Raw genomic sequence first — 17,135 nt, forward strand, 5'->3', positions numbered from 1 at the left:
AAAAGTCTTCAAGTGATGTGGATCCATGGTTCCGTTTTTCTTTGTCCCTTAACGTCACGTACAAAGAATTTTCCTGTTTAAAATCACCCAGTAAGATTGGCGGAGAGGATCACGCCAATCTTCCACGAGAGACGGAAACCAGGAAGCAAGTTTCCCCATCTGTTGTATTTTCGCTATCTAGGCTAGATGTTGCTCGCTACTTCCGGGTTTGCTATATTTTCCCTTGATTCACTCGACTTTTTGCTCGTAATCTAATCTGGCTTCGTATCAGAAATCTCGCTCAATAGGATGCACACACAAACACACTCGGTGCTGTTTTAATGCATTGCATTGTGAAAGTCGCTAATACTACCCTCCTTGACCAGCAGAGACTATACAACCTGTGACAGTATGACACTCTATCACGCGTCCCGATACAAGACAAGTGATTCCACGAGAGGTATGGAAGATTGACGATTGATTACTATCGGATTCTATGGTGGTTAGACTGACGGGATGCACTTTTGGTACCCCTTTTTTTGTTTTATATTTCTTTGCTTGTCTAGGAACACACCACGGTGAGGTATGGATCGTATTGAAAAAGAAAACGAATCAAAGACACAAACACGTGTTTGGGGGCACTTTTTTCTTGCTACCATTTCTTTTGGCATTTCTTCCCATTTTCATGCGAAAACCGACCACCCTGTCGCATTGAGATCATCGCATTCGTGCCCAAAGCCAACCTTTGAGAACCCTCTCCATAAGGGCGACCTTACTACTTTCCTGCGGACGGAACCGGCACGGTACTTTCGCGGCACGTGTAGCAATCCAACATACGAATATAGTGTACACGGTTAGTAGATTGGCCATCTCAGACACTCCCAGCATGGTTAGTGTTTGCAAAATTTGCGTATGTAAAACGGTATAAAATCTATGCCAATCCCAAATGGTTGTTGGCAACAGCTCCGCGTGTGCATAGGAAGGTTGGTTGGTTGGTTCCGTGTTACTGGGATGTGTGTGTGTGTGTGTGGCTTGGTGTATCCGTGGTAGAAGAAAAAAAAAGTGCAAATGGCACAACAGTCGAGAATTTCACCACTTTTCTCTCTGGATGCGACTGACTGTACCAACTCTTTTTCGCATCAGCTCACAATAGACCATTTTTTTGCATCACTCTGAACCTAAGAAGTTTTCTTTTAACAAATATTTTAGGACAGTATATTCCGGAGCTTTCATAAGTGGGAGGTACAATAACGATAAAGATTAAGATCCTACTTCCTACGAACGGTTGTATTCCTGTTTCATTGTTGCCTAATATCCGTTTAAAAATGTGTTTACCTGATTCCTGGTTCGTAAATTAATATTTCAATAATTCCTTATTCGTTTTTCAAAAGGTTATTTCCAACGTTTCCCTTGGCCATCCCTCCTGTCTGGCCGGTTGCGGTTGTCTTGCTCACGTTCCAACGTTCGCGGAGGAATCCATATTGTGGCCAAGATGATTGCTGGCTGATGGTGAGATGTTCATACTCTTTGCTTCTCTGCCCAGCGACGGCCACTTTTAAGGAAGCCAGCGCTGTTGCATCAAAATCCAAACTGTAGGTTGAAGGTTCGCTAATCGAGGGCACACACGGCACATTGATGTTTTCGTTTTTTTAATCTATTTCCTGTGAAATCAAACGCAAGTTAGAAAAATGTTTCGCGTTTTACATTTACTTAGCATTCTACAAAAAAAGGAACTCAAGGATAATAACACAAAACAGCATGCAAATACACGACAGTCGTTAAATGCATTTGTATATACTAAAAGAGTATGATGATTCTGCACACAAACAAACAATTAAAACAAATCTTCAAATTCATTAATTCAATGCAAAAAGTCTTTCGGATTCATAAATCTGAATTTGAATAAACCAATTCCAAGTGTAATTACTAAAAATGATGCGTAGATGAATAATTCTTTATCGTGTGATTTGATCCATTATGTTATTCAAAATAAATGTTGAAGGTGCGAGATATCTGTTATACTCAAATCGTAAGTAAAAACAACCTAGTAATCGAAGTATTTCTAGCAATCTGAATGATTATTTGCGTTTTAAAAATTCATTAATCTTTTAATGAGAGATTCATGAATCGCAAAGATTTGTTAAGTGATGAAGTGTTGAGAAAAAGCTGCGTAGAAACTCTCTTTTTTTGTCGCATGATTCACGCCAATGAAAGAATCATGGAGATTAGGAAAAGATCCATGAGAAATTCATAGATTCATTATGATTTCGAAAGATTCATCAACGTTTGAAGATTCGATTTCCAAAAGATTGATGAATCCATCTGAATCTTAGGGTAAATATTCACTTGCATGAATAAAGACAAAAGATTCATAAGGCACAACACTAACAAACACAAGGGTGATGTGGCCACTTTTTTTAGGGATGTTTTCCTTTCCAAAATTCCGATTAAATTTTGGCCATATCGAAAAAAAGGTTTTCAAATTTTTTAAATCATTAGTTTTGCCTTGTTTATCCAAATTGGAGTTATGTGAATAAAATTATGATGAAATAAAATATAATAGTTTTAAAAAATAGCTAAGAATGCACTTACCATGTATTGTTCTATCTTGTAAAGCTGATCGTTTGGTGTGGGGATATATTTCCTACACAAACCTTCATTATTCCTCAGGATCTATTTAACAGTTATTAGTTTACAGCTTCTCTATTGCGTACACATTTCCAATTCCAGTTTGCCAGCTACACTTGAGAGCACATATCCAATCTCCTGCCTCAAGACCTACGCAAGGTGCACTGTTTCCGTCTACTGAGCATGTGTGCACCAGTGAATTCCACCTCATGCGCCGGGAACACTATAAATTACATCCACTCTCGGGCATTTGCATTCTTTTTGCGTTCTTTCTTCGTGTGTGCTTCAACGCAAAACAAAACAGAAAAAAACAATCGGTTTCTTTTCCAGCTACCAAACCAACAAACCGACTCCGACCGACATTTCCACACAGCTTAGGCTCCGTCGTTTGGCTTCAGTCAACGTGATTTGCCCCTCAATTGATTAGTGTTTGCATCGCTTCCGTTGCTTTTCCGTAAAAGGCTAGAGCTTTCATAGGCTACAGCTTAACATATATTTCTACAATTCACCGAAACGCATCGCACCGTCACTTCCTCAGAGCCCATCATCAACAAGAAACACTCCCGGAGAGGTTGCCTTCCAGCCACACAACTCCTCTTTCCCACACACGCACATTATTATTTCATTGTAACATACTTGAGTTCAGCCGGGCACGATCACAACCCACAACATGATTCGCCAGCAAGGGCCTCCTCCTCACATCAATGCCGTAGCCAGGAGTGCTGAAGACAGTCGGCGGCGGTGGCACGCGTCCGCGGATCGTAGTCCAGCATCGGCTTGAGGAAGTCGCTGAATTCATAAGCATCGGCCACCGGCCACTCGTACTTCTCAATCAGCACGTCGACCAGGCCCCATGGCTTCAGGCCGGTGATGTTCTTCAGCAGGCCCTTGGAGTTGAACGCATGGCTCGAGTTTTTGCCGGACAACGCGATCCGTTTCGGGATTGGTCCGAGCAGCTCGATGATGTGCGCGATGTGGTCGTCGTCCCGGCAGTAGTCGTTGCCCGAGTACGGCTCGAACAGGTAGTCGCCGGTGGCCAGCTCGAACGCCATGCACGCCGTACTCCAGATGTCGGCGGACGTGTCGTAGCCGGCACCGATGATGACCTCCAGCGAGCGGTATTGGCGCGTCTGGATGTCCTCGGTAAAGTGCTTGTCCACCCAGCACGCGTTGCCCAGGTCCGCTATCTTCACGTCGATGTCGCACACCTCGAACGCCGGGTCCTTGCATTCCTTCACCGAGGAGAGAATCTTCCGCACCGATTCGCTGATGTCGAGCTTCGAGGCGGACGTGACCGAGTTGGCACAGGAGGAGGAAGGTTTCTCCGGGGACTTGCAGTCGTCCGGTGAACCGGCACCGTCGCCGCTGCACTTTATGTCACCCGCCTGCGTACCTTCTCCTTCTCCTCCGCCATGGTCCTCGTTGTTGTTCGAGGAAGTCGCCTCGCTGACCGATGGACTGGAAAGGGTCGATGCGTTCGGCGTCAAGGTTGGCCGATCTTCCTCGCCCGACGACGATGATCCACCACCGCCGGCACCAAGGCCTTCGGATCCACCACCTGCAGTTCCATTCAGTAACAATCGCGTCGTTTCGGACATTTGTTTCCCCGTCGTCGTTGTCAAGTCGGTCGACGACTTTTCCGTAGTGACACTCTCTGTTCGACCCTTGCCGTCTCTCGTGAGTCCATCACCACTGCCACCCCCGATTTTTAGCTGCTCCGGGCTGGTGGCTTCTGTGGTTCCGTTCTCCAGTGCGCCGAACTCGAGCTGCTGGATGTGCTCCATCTGCTGCCGGATCAGCTCCGTCTGCAGTTTCGCTTTCTTCTTCATCTTCTTTTTCCTCGCCTTGCTCATGTTCGTGCTGACCGGTTGCTCCTGGAACTGAGGCGGTGCGGCCGAGATGAGGGAAATCGGCAGCTTGCAGCCCATCGCGTGCATCTCCGTCGCTTCGCAGGCCAGCTTTCGAACGTAGCTTTCGTTGACGCACACCAGCACGTTCTCCGGCTTGATGTCGGTGTGGATGATCTTACACTTGGTATGCAGATAGTCCAACCCCTCAAGCACCTGCCGGATGATGGACTTGACGTTAGCAAGCGGAATCCCGCGGTAGTTCGACTTCATGATCAGCTTCAGTAGATTGTGACCGAGCACCTCGAACACCATGCAGATGTGCGTACCGTTGACGCCCGTTATCCGAAAGTCGTTGAGTAGCTGCACCACCTTGCTTCGTTTCGGGTCGGTCGGGTCCGCGTTCAGGATCGACTTGAGGATGTGAATCTCGTCCTTCGCCGTGTCGCTGAAGTGCTGCGCCGACTTGACGATCTTCAGCGCCACGTACCGCTTCTCCTCCAGGTCCCAGCTGAGCCACACCGTCGAGAAATGGCCCCAACCGAGCTTCCTTATTACGTGGTAGCGCTGCAGAAACAAATCGCCCAACTTCACGGGATGATAACCGCCACGGCAGTAGTCATCACGGCACTCCTGCTCTTCCTCCTCGCTCGTGTACCCATCAGCGTCCCGGTCGTCGCCAGCGTCGTCGTCATCGCGATCCCGGTCGCGGTCCCGGTCCCGGTCCCGATCGCCACGGTCCCGATCTTGCTCAATCGTTTCGTTCGATGAGCTCGTCGTGCGGTCCACCGAATGGACCGGTTTGGCCGCCCCGACCGCACCCTTCCGAACGTCTGACGCACGATGCTGCTGCTGCTGCTGCTGCTGCTGCTGCATCAACACACCACCAACACCGTCCGGCGCACTCGCTCCGAGCATCATGCCGTCATGCTCGTCGTCCTCGCGGCCGCCGACTGCACCGGCGCTCACGAAGGCACCACCGCCACTGACCGCCGTCGTTGTAGCCGACTGGTGATTGCTACCTCCACCTCCACCTCCTCCGATGCTGTTGCCGCTGTTCTGCGCGGCTGCCTGCGCCGCCGCCGCCACTGCTGCCGCCGCTTGCTGCTTCGCCTTCTTCTTAGCCGTCTTATGCCGTTTCTTTTTCGCCTGTATCGTCAGTACGTGTCGGTTCGTATCGGCTTTTGTGTTCATTGCTTTTGCTGCTCGCCCTCTCTACCGGAAACACTTCTGCACCGCCTGCTTCTACTGCTTTCTGTTGTTGCTGCTGCTGCTTCTGCTGTTGCTGCTACTATTGCTGCTGTTGCTGCTGTTTCGGACCTGTCAAAAACACCGTATTATTGCTCCTGCTTATTCTAGCGCACAAAGGACAAGGTAATCCTTCTGACCAACACAAAGCAAGCGCGAGTTGCACGTGAAACACGAGACCGAAACACTAAATAAACGGTTTCTTCCTTTTCTCTGTCAGACTACCGCGCGCACTCGCGATAAAAACGTCGGTTTACCACCACACAACACACGCACACACACACACTGCAAAACGTTGGTCCACTGTTGTTGCTGGCACTGCTGTTCTTTGTTGTTTATTGTTGCTTCTGTTTTATCTATGCTGATCCTTCTTTTTCCTTCCGCCGTTTTCCTCCAAGCAGTTGTACCGATTTGATGGCGATTTTTCTCCCAATCCGCCCCACACACACACACACTTTTTACGCACTGCTTCAAACAATAATCCCAACTAGGATCCTGGATCCTGTTGTTGGTGTCAAAGCCGTGATGGTCCCAGCTTATGCAACTATCGCCACCTTTCGCAGTTGTTGTAGCATGACGATGGGTGTTTCTGCGTTTTGTTTCAATTCACACCAGAACACAGTCGTATTACAGAAGATACGGACGATTGGTCTTTTGACACATCGATTCCGCAATAACACAACATAAGCACTATGGACGAACGGCGGTGGAAGAACGAGGGAAACTAAAATCGGACAAACTAAAAAAGGAATAGGTAATGAAAATGAAAACCCTTTGTGACTTGAGAGCTTCTGCTCGGCGTAACAGCCTCTTGGAATGCGTTCGATCTTAATGGCTTAAAAAACTGGGTAAAAGGTTACTGCGATTACTAAGCTATGCGGTATGCCGTGCAACTAAGCAATTGCGGCCTACTGGGGAGGAAAACCCCCTAAATCAATTGCTGCGGATAAGAACGAAGGGCGCACACCGTGGCGGAACTGCTGCTGGTGCCGTCGGCCGTTCACCACCGTCGCCGTGGTCCGTATCTGCTGCTTCCGCTTTTGCTTTTCGTACAGAATTCATCCGGAACGTTCTGCTCCTTCGGTTGCGAAAATTTTTGACAATTCTCAAGCCGTACAGCCGATTCTCACACTCTTACTCGCGCGCACTGCGTTCCTTCTTCTCTTTCTCTCTCACTCTCTTTCTCGACCTGGTCGGCTCAGGCAATTTTTATCTTTTTTTCAGCTTGAATGCGCAGCACGAGAAGAAGCAGCTGCCAGTGGTTGCTTGATTCACAGTTTTTTACGTACTCGAGGAATGGAATCCTATCGCCTTTTCATCAAATGTCGCAGAATCCTAGTGACGTTGTTTGTTCGCACGACTAACTTAACACTTATCAAGCTTGATGTTTATTTTTAAACACAGCCCACAGTATGATCGATTTTTACATCAATTACCCACGAGAATTCGGCCCACGGCCGTTTTTCTTGTCCAACGTGTGTCGAGCCACTTGTTCGATTAAGGTCGCTAGTGTGTGGGAAACACCACACTTGTCGAGGATTGCAATTTCCCGATCACACTTCCTCTGGAGGAGGTGGTATAGCAATTTGCGGAGCGGAAGCGAGCCAACGCGCTTGTTCACAATCTAGTCACACGCACCACACACGCGCTTGGTGTAAATTGGCAGGAACCGTGGAAATCCAGCAAACACACCTGTAATTGCTACTCTCCGAACGCCCAACAGTCTCAGATGATGTATGTCCTGGACAATAAATGTTATTTGCTTCCTTTTTACCAGCTTTTTGATCGCTTTTGGAAGATCTGATAGATACTGCTTGTAGTCAATCGAAGCTTCTTCCTCTAATCGCCTCTTTGTTGCAGCGAACCATCAACTACCATTGCTACGGGAAACGGCGACGCCTGATTGAGCAGATCTCTTTGCCAGGGAACCGTTTATTTTTACACTCTTTGAAACTCGTACCTTGACGGAGGGTTGCCAAATACTCGCACTATCGTAATCTTCTTCCTCGACGGCACCTTCCTGCGTGCTGCTTGCGAATATTTCACGATTTTTAACCGCTCACAGTCTACCTTGTTGCCGCTACAATTAATGCTGTTTTACATCAATACGAACTTCCGAAGAAGGCTGACAGCTTAATTCTCAAGACCTAATCCGTTTATACAGCACAGTTGTACACTATGGAAGCTGTCAGACGGAAACGTCGTCGTGCTGAGTAGGCGATGTTTTATGCTACACGAAAATCCAACGAAAGACAGGTTTTTTGGGCTTAAAATCAATACAAGAGCCTGAACATACGTTAAAAGATGGTTTAATATATGCAGTAAAAACCAACAAACTTATTGTACTCATTTAAATTACTTTGTTATCACACAAATAACGGGACATTCGAAATCTCTCGAAATGTCGTAAACTACCAGTTTGCTCGGACGGAACAACGCTACGAGGAAGTACATAAAAGATTTTTCGATATTCAGCCGGTCCACTGAGCTACAATTTAATTAATAAGCCTCATAACTCGAAGAGAAAACCTCACAGAATAGAATATCGGTACGAAACTGCTTCGCCTTGAAGGCGAATGTTGATACAGTGCATTCGGTAGCTCCTGAACCCATTTGTATAAACGAAGGCAGAAAAGCGTAAACAAACATTTATTCTTTTCATCGACTGCTTCGCTTCGGCTTTTCATCGAGTCTATGTTGAGGAATGCAATTCTGTGCATCGTCCTCGACAGTTTCAAAATTGGAGGGAAAACCGCGAGTTCAACTGACAGTCCGCGCTTTGCAGACACCATTACAATTGATAGCGGAGGTTTTTGGTGACGCTTAGCTTTTTCACCGAGTGACAGGAAGTTTTTCATTAGATTTCCGGTTCTTATCATCGCGTGTGGTGTTTATTTCTGATCTAATTTTACCCTCAAAGCTGCAAGATGTCGCAGCCAACGGTGGCGTCGTACTTTAACACCCGAAAACGAGCAGCATTAGACAACCTAGGTGGTGCTGGTAGGCAAAAGGTACTGGTATTGGATAGCCCTTCAGTAGAAACCATTGGAAACTTGACGAACAGTTCGCTGAACTCGGATCACGAAGGACTTCGCTTCGTACTAGCTAACACACCCAACTTTACTTTGAAGAACGTCGATGGCAACGGAAGCAGCAACGGTGCCAGCTCACCGGATCCGGCTGAGCTGGGGCGTCGCATCACCAGAGCATCGCGGGCCATTAAACGCATCGGTCCTGTCGAGCTGGATGAGAAAACCAAAGCCCTACTGTCCACCGTCCAGCCGAAACTCGTTTCGTTCGTCAAAAAGGGCAATTTGTCACCGCAGAAGCGTCACCATGATGCACCAAGTCCCGTCAAGCGTCCTATTGTGCCAGCGAAAAAAGCCAGCACACCGCAAAAAGAGGCGGTACCAGTTTCTTCGACGGCGGCAGCCTCTCCAGCCAGAGCAGAATTTTCCCCTCGTACTAATGCACAAAATGTGGAAAAGGCAGGCCCGAGCAAAGCTAACGTCTCGAGAGCACCACAGCTGGGCAAGGACAAAGATTCGCTTTCCTTGGAAGAAATTCGTTCCAAGCTGCTTAATCACCCGCGTCTGACGGAATTAAAAACCAAACTAAACAAAATTCAGAGCACAAAGGACTCATTGAAGCGATTGGAGGAGGAATGTCTGCAAGAACCGACCACGCCGCCAAGTCCGGGCACGGCCCTTAAAAATCTCCAGAAATTTACCACCCTCGACGTGGAAGTATTGGTGAGGTAGGATTTAAACCCAAACATTCAGTTGTCCTTCTTCCTTTTATTAATTATCTTTTGTTTGTCATCTCCCCAGCCCAAAGAAGCAGCACACGTCTCCGACGCCGATCCTACGCACACCTACCAAGAGCAGTTCGGCTTCCCCGTCCAATAATGTTACTCCCAAGCGGCTGTCGAACCTAATGAGCCCAATTAAGAGTTCCTCAACTGCCACGCCCGTTACGGATGGTAGTCCGAAGAAATTGCCCGCCTATCAGCGCTTCCAGGCCTTGACGGTGGAAGGAACACCCTCCTTACAGTTGCCCTACAAGTATCGTTCGCTGCTGGAGCTATTTAAATGCATCGACACTGTCTGCGCAATGTTCCACAACCGCAAGGAGCAAATTACCTTTAAAAAGCTTAAGCCAGCCGTGCAGCGGATGGCAAGGAAAAACTTTTTTGAGTCGCATCTCGCACAAATCCACCACCTCTTCCCCGAGGCGTTTCTGCTGAGCCAGGAAATGACAAAGAACTACGGTTCGGCTACCAAACACGAAACCTATCAGCTGGTCATTCGGCCCAATGTAAAAGAGAAACCACAAAAAACACCAAAAGAAGCTGAAGACGACTTCCTTGCAACGCTAAAGAACCATGCCATGGATCCGCAGGTGATGACGGAGCGCTACCAACGATTCCATCGTCTGCTACTAGAGAAAGTCCAGGATGCCCATCAGGTGTTCCTGTTGAGCTGTAACCCACCAATAAAAATCAACCGGGAACAGGTACGACGTTGGCACGTCGATTTCAACTTGGAGCAATGCCCTGAAATCGAACAGGCGGTGCTTCCGCAGGCACCAAACGTGGAACGATTTTCCTCCGCCAAGGATGTGCTTTCGACGGCGAGAAACCTTTTCAACTGTAGCACAACCATGGAACGTGCGCTAGAGCGACTGGAGGAAAGGAAACGTCAAGCGTCAGCTGCGGCCACAAGTGTGGCGACACAATCGATTGGCAATGGTGCGGAAGATAAGAAGCCAGAAACCACCAAACTAGCGGTCGGCACAGCATCCAGTGGGGACGATCAATCCGCCAACGAGATGCTCGCGAACGCACTGAAAAATGTCCCGAAAGCGCTGCTGGAAAGGATTCGCGCCAAACAGGCAGCCAAAGCGCTAGACCAAATGACAAGGCGACCGTCGCAGGACAAAGAAGCCATGAAGTACAGTCGTCTGCCGGAAATTGCTCGTCATTTGCGTAACGTGTTTGTTACCGAGCGCAAGAACGTGTTGCCGCTGGAGACGCCGTTGGTGAAAATCGAAAATAGTTACAGAGGAAAATTGACCCTGCAGGAGCTGGAGGAACACGTCAGAATGATTGCCCAACTCGTGCCGTCTTGGCTAACGCTGCCGGAAGTTCGGAAGGTGAAGTACGCCAAAGTAGCTAAAGACGTCGACCTGGCCAAGGTAATTAGCATTCTCGAGCAGAAAGCCAACGAAGCGGTGCAGTAGATTATGTTAACGGATTGAAGACGTTTTTTACTCGCTGCCGATGTACGTACAGTCGTTACCACTCCTTGCCATGAACTTCGGGTATTGCGCCGTCGAACCGTTGTTTGAGCAAACTCGCAACATTTCCCAGGAAAGAACAAGTCGCAAACGCTGAGCGAGTTTGCTCCTACAACAAACTAGCAGCTTAATAGCCGAAGATCATGGCACGAACGGAGTGGGAATGACTGTATTTGAAGCAATTGTTTTATTCGGATTATTTTTTACGGACCTAGTTTTCTTCATTATCAATATCTGTTTCGTGGTTTAGCAATTTTTTTACATTTCAACTATTTTCGTACATCAGAATGATGTTATACACTCCTCTTCCGACAAATTAGTGGAAAACTCCACTCCTATTACCTCACATTCTATATGTAAGATTTCCATTGATTCATTTAATCATCATTTTTCTTGGCTGTTTTCTGGTCACCAGTTGATTTTTGTGTGTTTTTAGGACAATGTGTTTAAATAAATGAATAAATAAATGATTCATAAATGTAAGTGACCTCTTGAGACTTGTAGAGTAAACGATACTGAAAGAAAGGTCAGGTCGGTAGTTTGTTTTTTATCAAGTTAGATCAAGTGGTTTTTTATTACGTTAAAAAAACTTATCGTATATCGTTCATTTTTTTCAAGCAGTTGATGGTAACAGTGGAATGTTGGGATGATGGTTCGCCATGCCATAAGGCTGAAGTAATCAACCATTACAGGTCTAATTTACTTCTGATACAACGTATCTAACCCTTGCTTGGATGACTAGGAACATTGGCGACACATGGGCACGTCTTAACGAAAGCCACGCGTCTCACGTTATGATTTCACTATCTTGCGTACACAGTGGATCCGTTCGAGTCTTCGTGCGTTTGCGCAGCAGTATCGCAATGATTCTGGTTCAGAAAAAAGAATAGCGCATTAGTTGTTGCTACCCCGCCGCCGCAGCGCGACCTAACTACTTACCCAACGAAAATGACGTTGACGGAAAAGATTCCCGAGGCAACGAAGTTGAACACCTGCGGCGCTGTCTCTACTGTGCTATTGTAGATGAACGTAAACAGTGGCGCCGAGGCCAACGACACGGTATTCGTCATGGCCATCGCTATCGAGTAGAACTTGGCGATCTCGTTCGATGGGATGATGGCGGAGCAGATGGCCATTAGGGCCGCACCTTCCGTTGCTTTCAATGGAGTCACGCCGGTGGCGAGGAACAGTTCCCAGCCCTGCCGAGCGAGTCCCTTGATGAGGGCATCGAGCGCATAGTTAATCACGGAGAGTAACGCAAGCCACACATCCGGAAGCTTGAGCAGCGTTTTCAGCACCGATATACCGATTACATTGCCCGCCACAACCGAAAGCAACTCAACGGCCTGCCAGATGGTAAAGTCCTGTATGGTCCAGCCAAACCGGCGACGTGTGTAGAGGAAGAAGACCGTGCCCCCGCCAGCCCCCAGCACCGTCACCACGCCGATGGTGATCGTTAGCCATACGATGCCGCGATCGTAGGATGATCGTTTCTTGAAGAACATCTTCACCAGATCACCCAGGTGGCTGAGGCGAAAGATGTCGCGCACCTGCCGGTGCACCATGCTGGCGTCCGGTTTGATACTGTCTTCCAATAAGCAATGCAGGAAAGCACTGCTCGCCGCCACTGCACCGGCCGACAGGAAAAACATCGTAGGGACATTAGTCAGCTCCAGGATGAAGCTGCTGGAAAGTAGTCCCACGAAAGCGCCGAGCATAATGCATGCCTGTAAAATACCAATCCGCACCGTTCGGTTGCTTTCGGTGGTAATGTCGGTGAGATAGCTGAAGATTGCCGCCATCAGGACGGTGTTCCCGCCAAGGACCGCGGCCGGTATGTGCGCCACCACGTAGCACCAAGGATCGACGAGATAGTGGCGCGCCAATAGGGACAGTATGCCGATCATGCCGTACGTTGTAATAAAGCCAACAGAGGGCACGATCATTGCCGGTTTGCGGCCAAACTTGTCCGACCACGGGCCCATGAAGAGTGCACATATGGCGGGTAGAACGGAAGTTAGGATAGTGTTTACCATACCGATCTTCGCTGCGTACGGTTGCACGATCGTTTCCAGATTGGCGACCTCGGTGGAGTTGCTCTTGGTGCCGAGCTGTGCACAAAGTGTCCGATCGTACCCGAGCGTAACGACGCATGACTGATAGATGATTTGGTCTGCCAGAACAACGCCTATTGTGATGGAAACAATGAGAGTAACAGAAGTAGAAGAAAAAAAAAGTTTAACATGCCGAATTAGGTAAGTCACATGTTCACCCTTTCTTTTGGGATCATCTCTCGTAGACGCTATCTAGCGTCTTCTAGCAAAGTATAAACTAGACCATACCTGATACGCTTAGGCCAAAGCAGAGCAAGACAAGAATTGGCTCGAATGTGCAATATTGATCGGACGAGGTACCGGGTACGCGCGTTCCTGGTGATACTGATGTTGTCGCCGCCATAGGAGAATCTCGTGGACCTGCCAGCAGTGGTGTGTCTTCATCACTGCAGTGGATTTGCTCCGAGCTGAACCTTCGGGTATCAGCATTCATCGTGGCCTAATCCTCTATCCGTACACAATCTATCCACCTCTCGCTCACTGTTGCGCTACCTCTTTTTCAGATAGAAGCTGTTTAACTAAATCCACAACGCAAATAAACCTTCGTTCCCCGCCAGTTCTCACGTTGACTATGATGAACACCTTTTATCGCACAGCAGTCCTTATCTATGGCGTGACGGGCCAAATTTGAAATCGTCGCACTGACACCTATACAATATGAATAGGATGAATCACACAACAGATTAATTCTGTTGTTTTTGATGACCGGAAGATGGTCCACGTTAGATACCACTGAATAACCACGGTACCACAGTAGGGTTCTTGGCGACCCTTTGGTTCTGAGCTAGCGTAAACTATAGTTTACTATAGTTTCTATAATAAAAATAAAAACAACGATTTATTAACTGCTTACAACTAAAACAAATTAAAAACATACCTTGCTGATTCTTATCGCTATCGCAAACTACATCACCCGGGTGCCTCCGTGTTTGGTGAAATAATCCTAGCGTCGGTTGAGTAGAAGATTGTTGCCGGAAGCACAATGGCTGTCTCCGTCTGTTGATAGCGAACGGTTAGTGGCGTAGGTACTAGGCTCTAGCGAGACACTCTAGACCCGATCAGGTCGCCGTCTCAATCCGTTCTGTGGCATCGAGTCATAATGTGTCCGAGTCTCAATCTGCTAGCCCTTCGGACGAAATGGACGGAACAAACCAATACGCCAAACGTGAGGAAAACACACCGCTATCCCATTGATAGCAATCGATAGACACCTGGCCGTTCGGCGTGGTGTGGTGTAAGCGCGGTATGATTCACGATGGCAATAGGACGGAGGGCAGGTTGGTGTATGCAATTATACCCAATTACTAAAGGGGGGTGGAATGCTGCAACGGGCATCATCTCTTTGTGTTGTACCATCGGGTTGCCACCAAGTAGTTTGGTGGGAACTGGTACAAATTAAGTCCCCTGTTGTATTGGGTGGGGGAGGGGGGCGGCGGGAGGGCATCGGCGTGCTACACGTCATTGTTTCTCGATCGCCCTCATCCCTTATCTCGAGGCAGTGTCGTGGAATAAGGCGTTGCATTATTATGGCCAACGGTAGCGTAATTCTCCTTTGCATCTTGTTACTCTGTAAATATTTTCACTTTCCTCTCGCTCTGCAAAGATGCGAGCACGTGCGCGTACCACATTGATACTGCATCCTTATTCTAGCTGCAAGTTCGAATCTCATTCTTATGAAGGGTACAACTTACCCTACCGTGGAGTCCTACCTACCACCACAACCCAAGTGAAACAGTTTGGTATGATTGGCGTGTGGACACGAAACCTCAAAATCGGCACTGCTGCGCAATCTAATCGTTTCTGCAATAAACAATTAATTTAAAAAAGTGGGCCTGAAATTAGAAAAAGGAATAAAACAAATTAAAAAATAATCATAACACAACATGTCGAAAATTTGGACACAAGGGTCAAGTCGGATCACCAAAAAAAAAAAAAAAAAAAAAAATCCCCAGGTAATCATGAACCTGTTACACTCGACCTAGAACACCGTTGCATTATCAATAAAACAGACAAAACCATTCGTCCGTTGCTGTTGGGAACGTTTTTGATAACGTATTCTCCTGAAAGAAGACCACACGGAGCAGGAACAGATGATTCGTGGTACTTGAAAGCGATCAGTGGTACCGCGATCATCATGGAAGAAGGACGTTCCGATAGTGTGTACTCCAGTGGCGAAGAGGATCTGTTTGCCAAGCAGAACCTGCAGCGACTGCGAAATGCAGCTCGATGGCGCGAGCAGGCCCAGTACATTAGTTTCGAACCAGCACTGCTTCTTTTCTGCTTCGCCATGAGTGTGTCCGGTGAGATTTCTTCGGAATGTGGCAAGTGTGTGGATTTATCGATGAAAAAGAATTGTCCTTGTCTGGTGATTTTACAGAGGTCATCCTAGCAAATCATATCATCTTGCAGACTTGCATCGTAGAAGGTTTCGACACTACCGCCTGCCTGTTACTGAACTCAAATTCAAACTCCTCAGAGCGTATTGCGATCGAAACAAAGGTGCAACCAATAGCAGCCAATGTGACGATGGTGATCGTGATCATCAAATCGGTGGTTCCGGTATTGGGAGCACTGTTACTCGGTGCCTGGTCTGATCGATACGGCAGAAAACCGGCCATGCTGGTTGCCAGTGGCGGTAAGTACTAGAGTATGAGCGGATCAGTTCCATGCAAAACGTGGCATGCGTTAACCAGTAACAACTGGATGCGAGCGATTTTATTTTATCCTTCTTTTTACCTTTTTTTAAATATAAAAACATGGGTTGTTCCTATCTATTTCAGGTGTACTTTGTTCCTTTTTCCTGCTAACGCTACTAGCCTTCCTATCAATGCAGGTCGCCGTTAGTCCGTGGTACTATACTGCCGCTTATCTTCCCTTTGCCCTTCTCGGGGGTATGACCGTGATAACTGCGGCGGCGTTCAGCTACCTGTCGGATGTAACGAATGAGCAAAATCGTACCACGCGCATGGGCTTCATGGAGGCGGCCATGATGGCTGGAGCCCTACTAGGATTTCTGTCCAGTAGCTACATCCTTGAGTGGTGCAACGTAGCTATCACCTTCCTAATATCGACTGCACTGATCGCTCTGGCGATCGCCTACGTGGTCTTCTTTACAGAAGATAGCATCATTCTGAGCAGCAACACCAGTACCGGGGAAAAAGTACGCGACCTGCTATCCTGTGAGCGAGTGCGTGAAATATCGAGCACCTTTTTCATGCGTCGGTCAGGATATGTGAGGGAAATCTTGTGGGCGATCGTACTGCTGACGGCACTGACGGAGGTGGCGGGAGGTACTGGGGGTATATTCTACATGTACACGAGGATGAAGTTTTCGTGGGATTTAAAACAATTTACCTACTTCCAATTCACGGACGTGTTTATCATTATCCTGGGAAACGTGATCGGGATACCCATATTGAAACAGGTGAGAAATGACCACCTTTTGAGTTCGTGCGGTTGTATTAACATAAAAAAATATATTTATAGGTTCTACACTGCTCGGACACAACCGTGGCGCTGCTATCGATCGCCAGCTACATAATTGATTCGCTGATCATTGGATTTGCCAGTAGTGGGTGGATGCTGTATCTAGCCATATCGGTCACAATTCTGAAGGGAACGGACGGGGCGGCTCTCATGACCATATGCTCTACGATACTTCCTGCTGGTGATATGGCTAAGTTTTTCACGATGGCCCTCTCACTCACTGCTGTCGTCCCCCTCGTATCGTCCCCGCTCTTTACGTACATCTACAGCAGTACCATTGAGACCGCGCCGGAAATATTTAACTTTGTGTCCGGAGGCATATACGGACTAGGACTGGTGTTGATGTTGTAAGTATTTTTTACAAGGTTTCTTTTTCTCCATTCCATCGTAGATTAATTGAAACTGAAATGATTTTTTTTTTAATATTTCAGCGTCATATCCAAACTGGTTAACCGATTCTCTCAACCGGAATTGCTGTTATAATTTTGATTTTTGCTGTTTGCAACCGACAAGTTATCAACGTTTGGTTATTCCG

General features: G+C 47.5%; 3 protein-coding genes and 1 pseudogene across 3 annotated transcripts; 2 read left to right on the plus strand and 2 right to left on the minus strand.

Annotated features, from left to right (window-relative positions):
* Window positions 1-2,580: 2,580 nt before the first annotated feature.
* Window positions 2,581-7,795, minus strand: LOC131282085 (SRSF protein kinase 3). The gene is made up of 2 exons (XM_058311479.1): window positions 7,663-7,795; window positions 2,581-5,774 (listed from the first exon to the last, which is right to left on the minus strand). The coding sequence occupies exon 2, from the start codon at window positions 5,646-5,648 to the stop codon at window positions 3,309-3,311; it is 2,340 nt and encodes a 779-aa protein (XP_058167462.1). The 5' UTR covers window positions 5,649-5,774; window positions 7,663-7,795; the 3' UTR covers window positions 2,581-3,308.
* A 685-nt stretch (window positions 7,796-8,480) lies between these two features.
* On the plus strand, window positions 8,481-11,253 carry LOC131293564 (DNA replication factor Cdt1). The gene is made up of 2 exons (XM_058321644.1): window positions 8,481-9,459; window positions 9,533-11,253. The coding sequence occupies exons 1-2, from the start codon at window positions 8,630-8,632 to the stop codon at window positions 10,941-10,943; spliced, it is 2,241 nt and encodes a 746-aa protein (XP_058177627.1). The 5' UTR covers window positions 8,481-8,629; the 3' UTR covers window positions 10,944-11,253.
* Window positions 11,254-11,787: 534 nt separating this feature from the next.
* LOC131294161 (proton-coupled folate transporter-like) lies at window positions 11,788-13,547 on the minus strand. Its single transcript, XM_058322207.1, has 3 exons — window positions 13,343-13,547; window positions 11,940-13,188; window positions 11,788-11,869 (listed from the first exon to the last, which is right to left on the minus strand). Exons 1-3 carry the CDS (start codon window positions 13,545-13,547, stop codon window positions 11,788-11,790), a joined length of 1,536 nt encoding a protein of 511 aa, XP_058178190.1.
* An 822-nt stretch (window positions 13,548-14,369) lies between these two features.
* Window positions 14,370-17,083, plus strand: LOC131294162 (proton-coupled folate transporter-like; annotated as a pseudogene).
* Window positions 17,084-17,135: the final 52 nt, after the last annotated feature.

Source organism: Anopheles ziemanni, chromosome 2 (assembly GCF_943734765.1).
Source record: "Anopheles ziemanni chromosome 2, idAnoZiCoDA_A2_x.2, whole genome shotgun sequence".
In the NCBI taxonomy this organism is placed as follows: Eukaryota; Metazoa; Arthropoda; class Insecta; order Diptera; family Culicidae; genus Anopheles; species Anopheles ziemanni.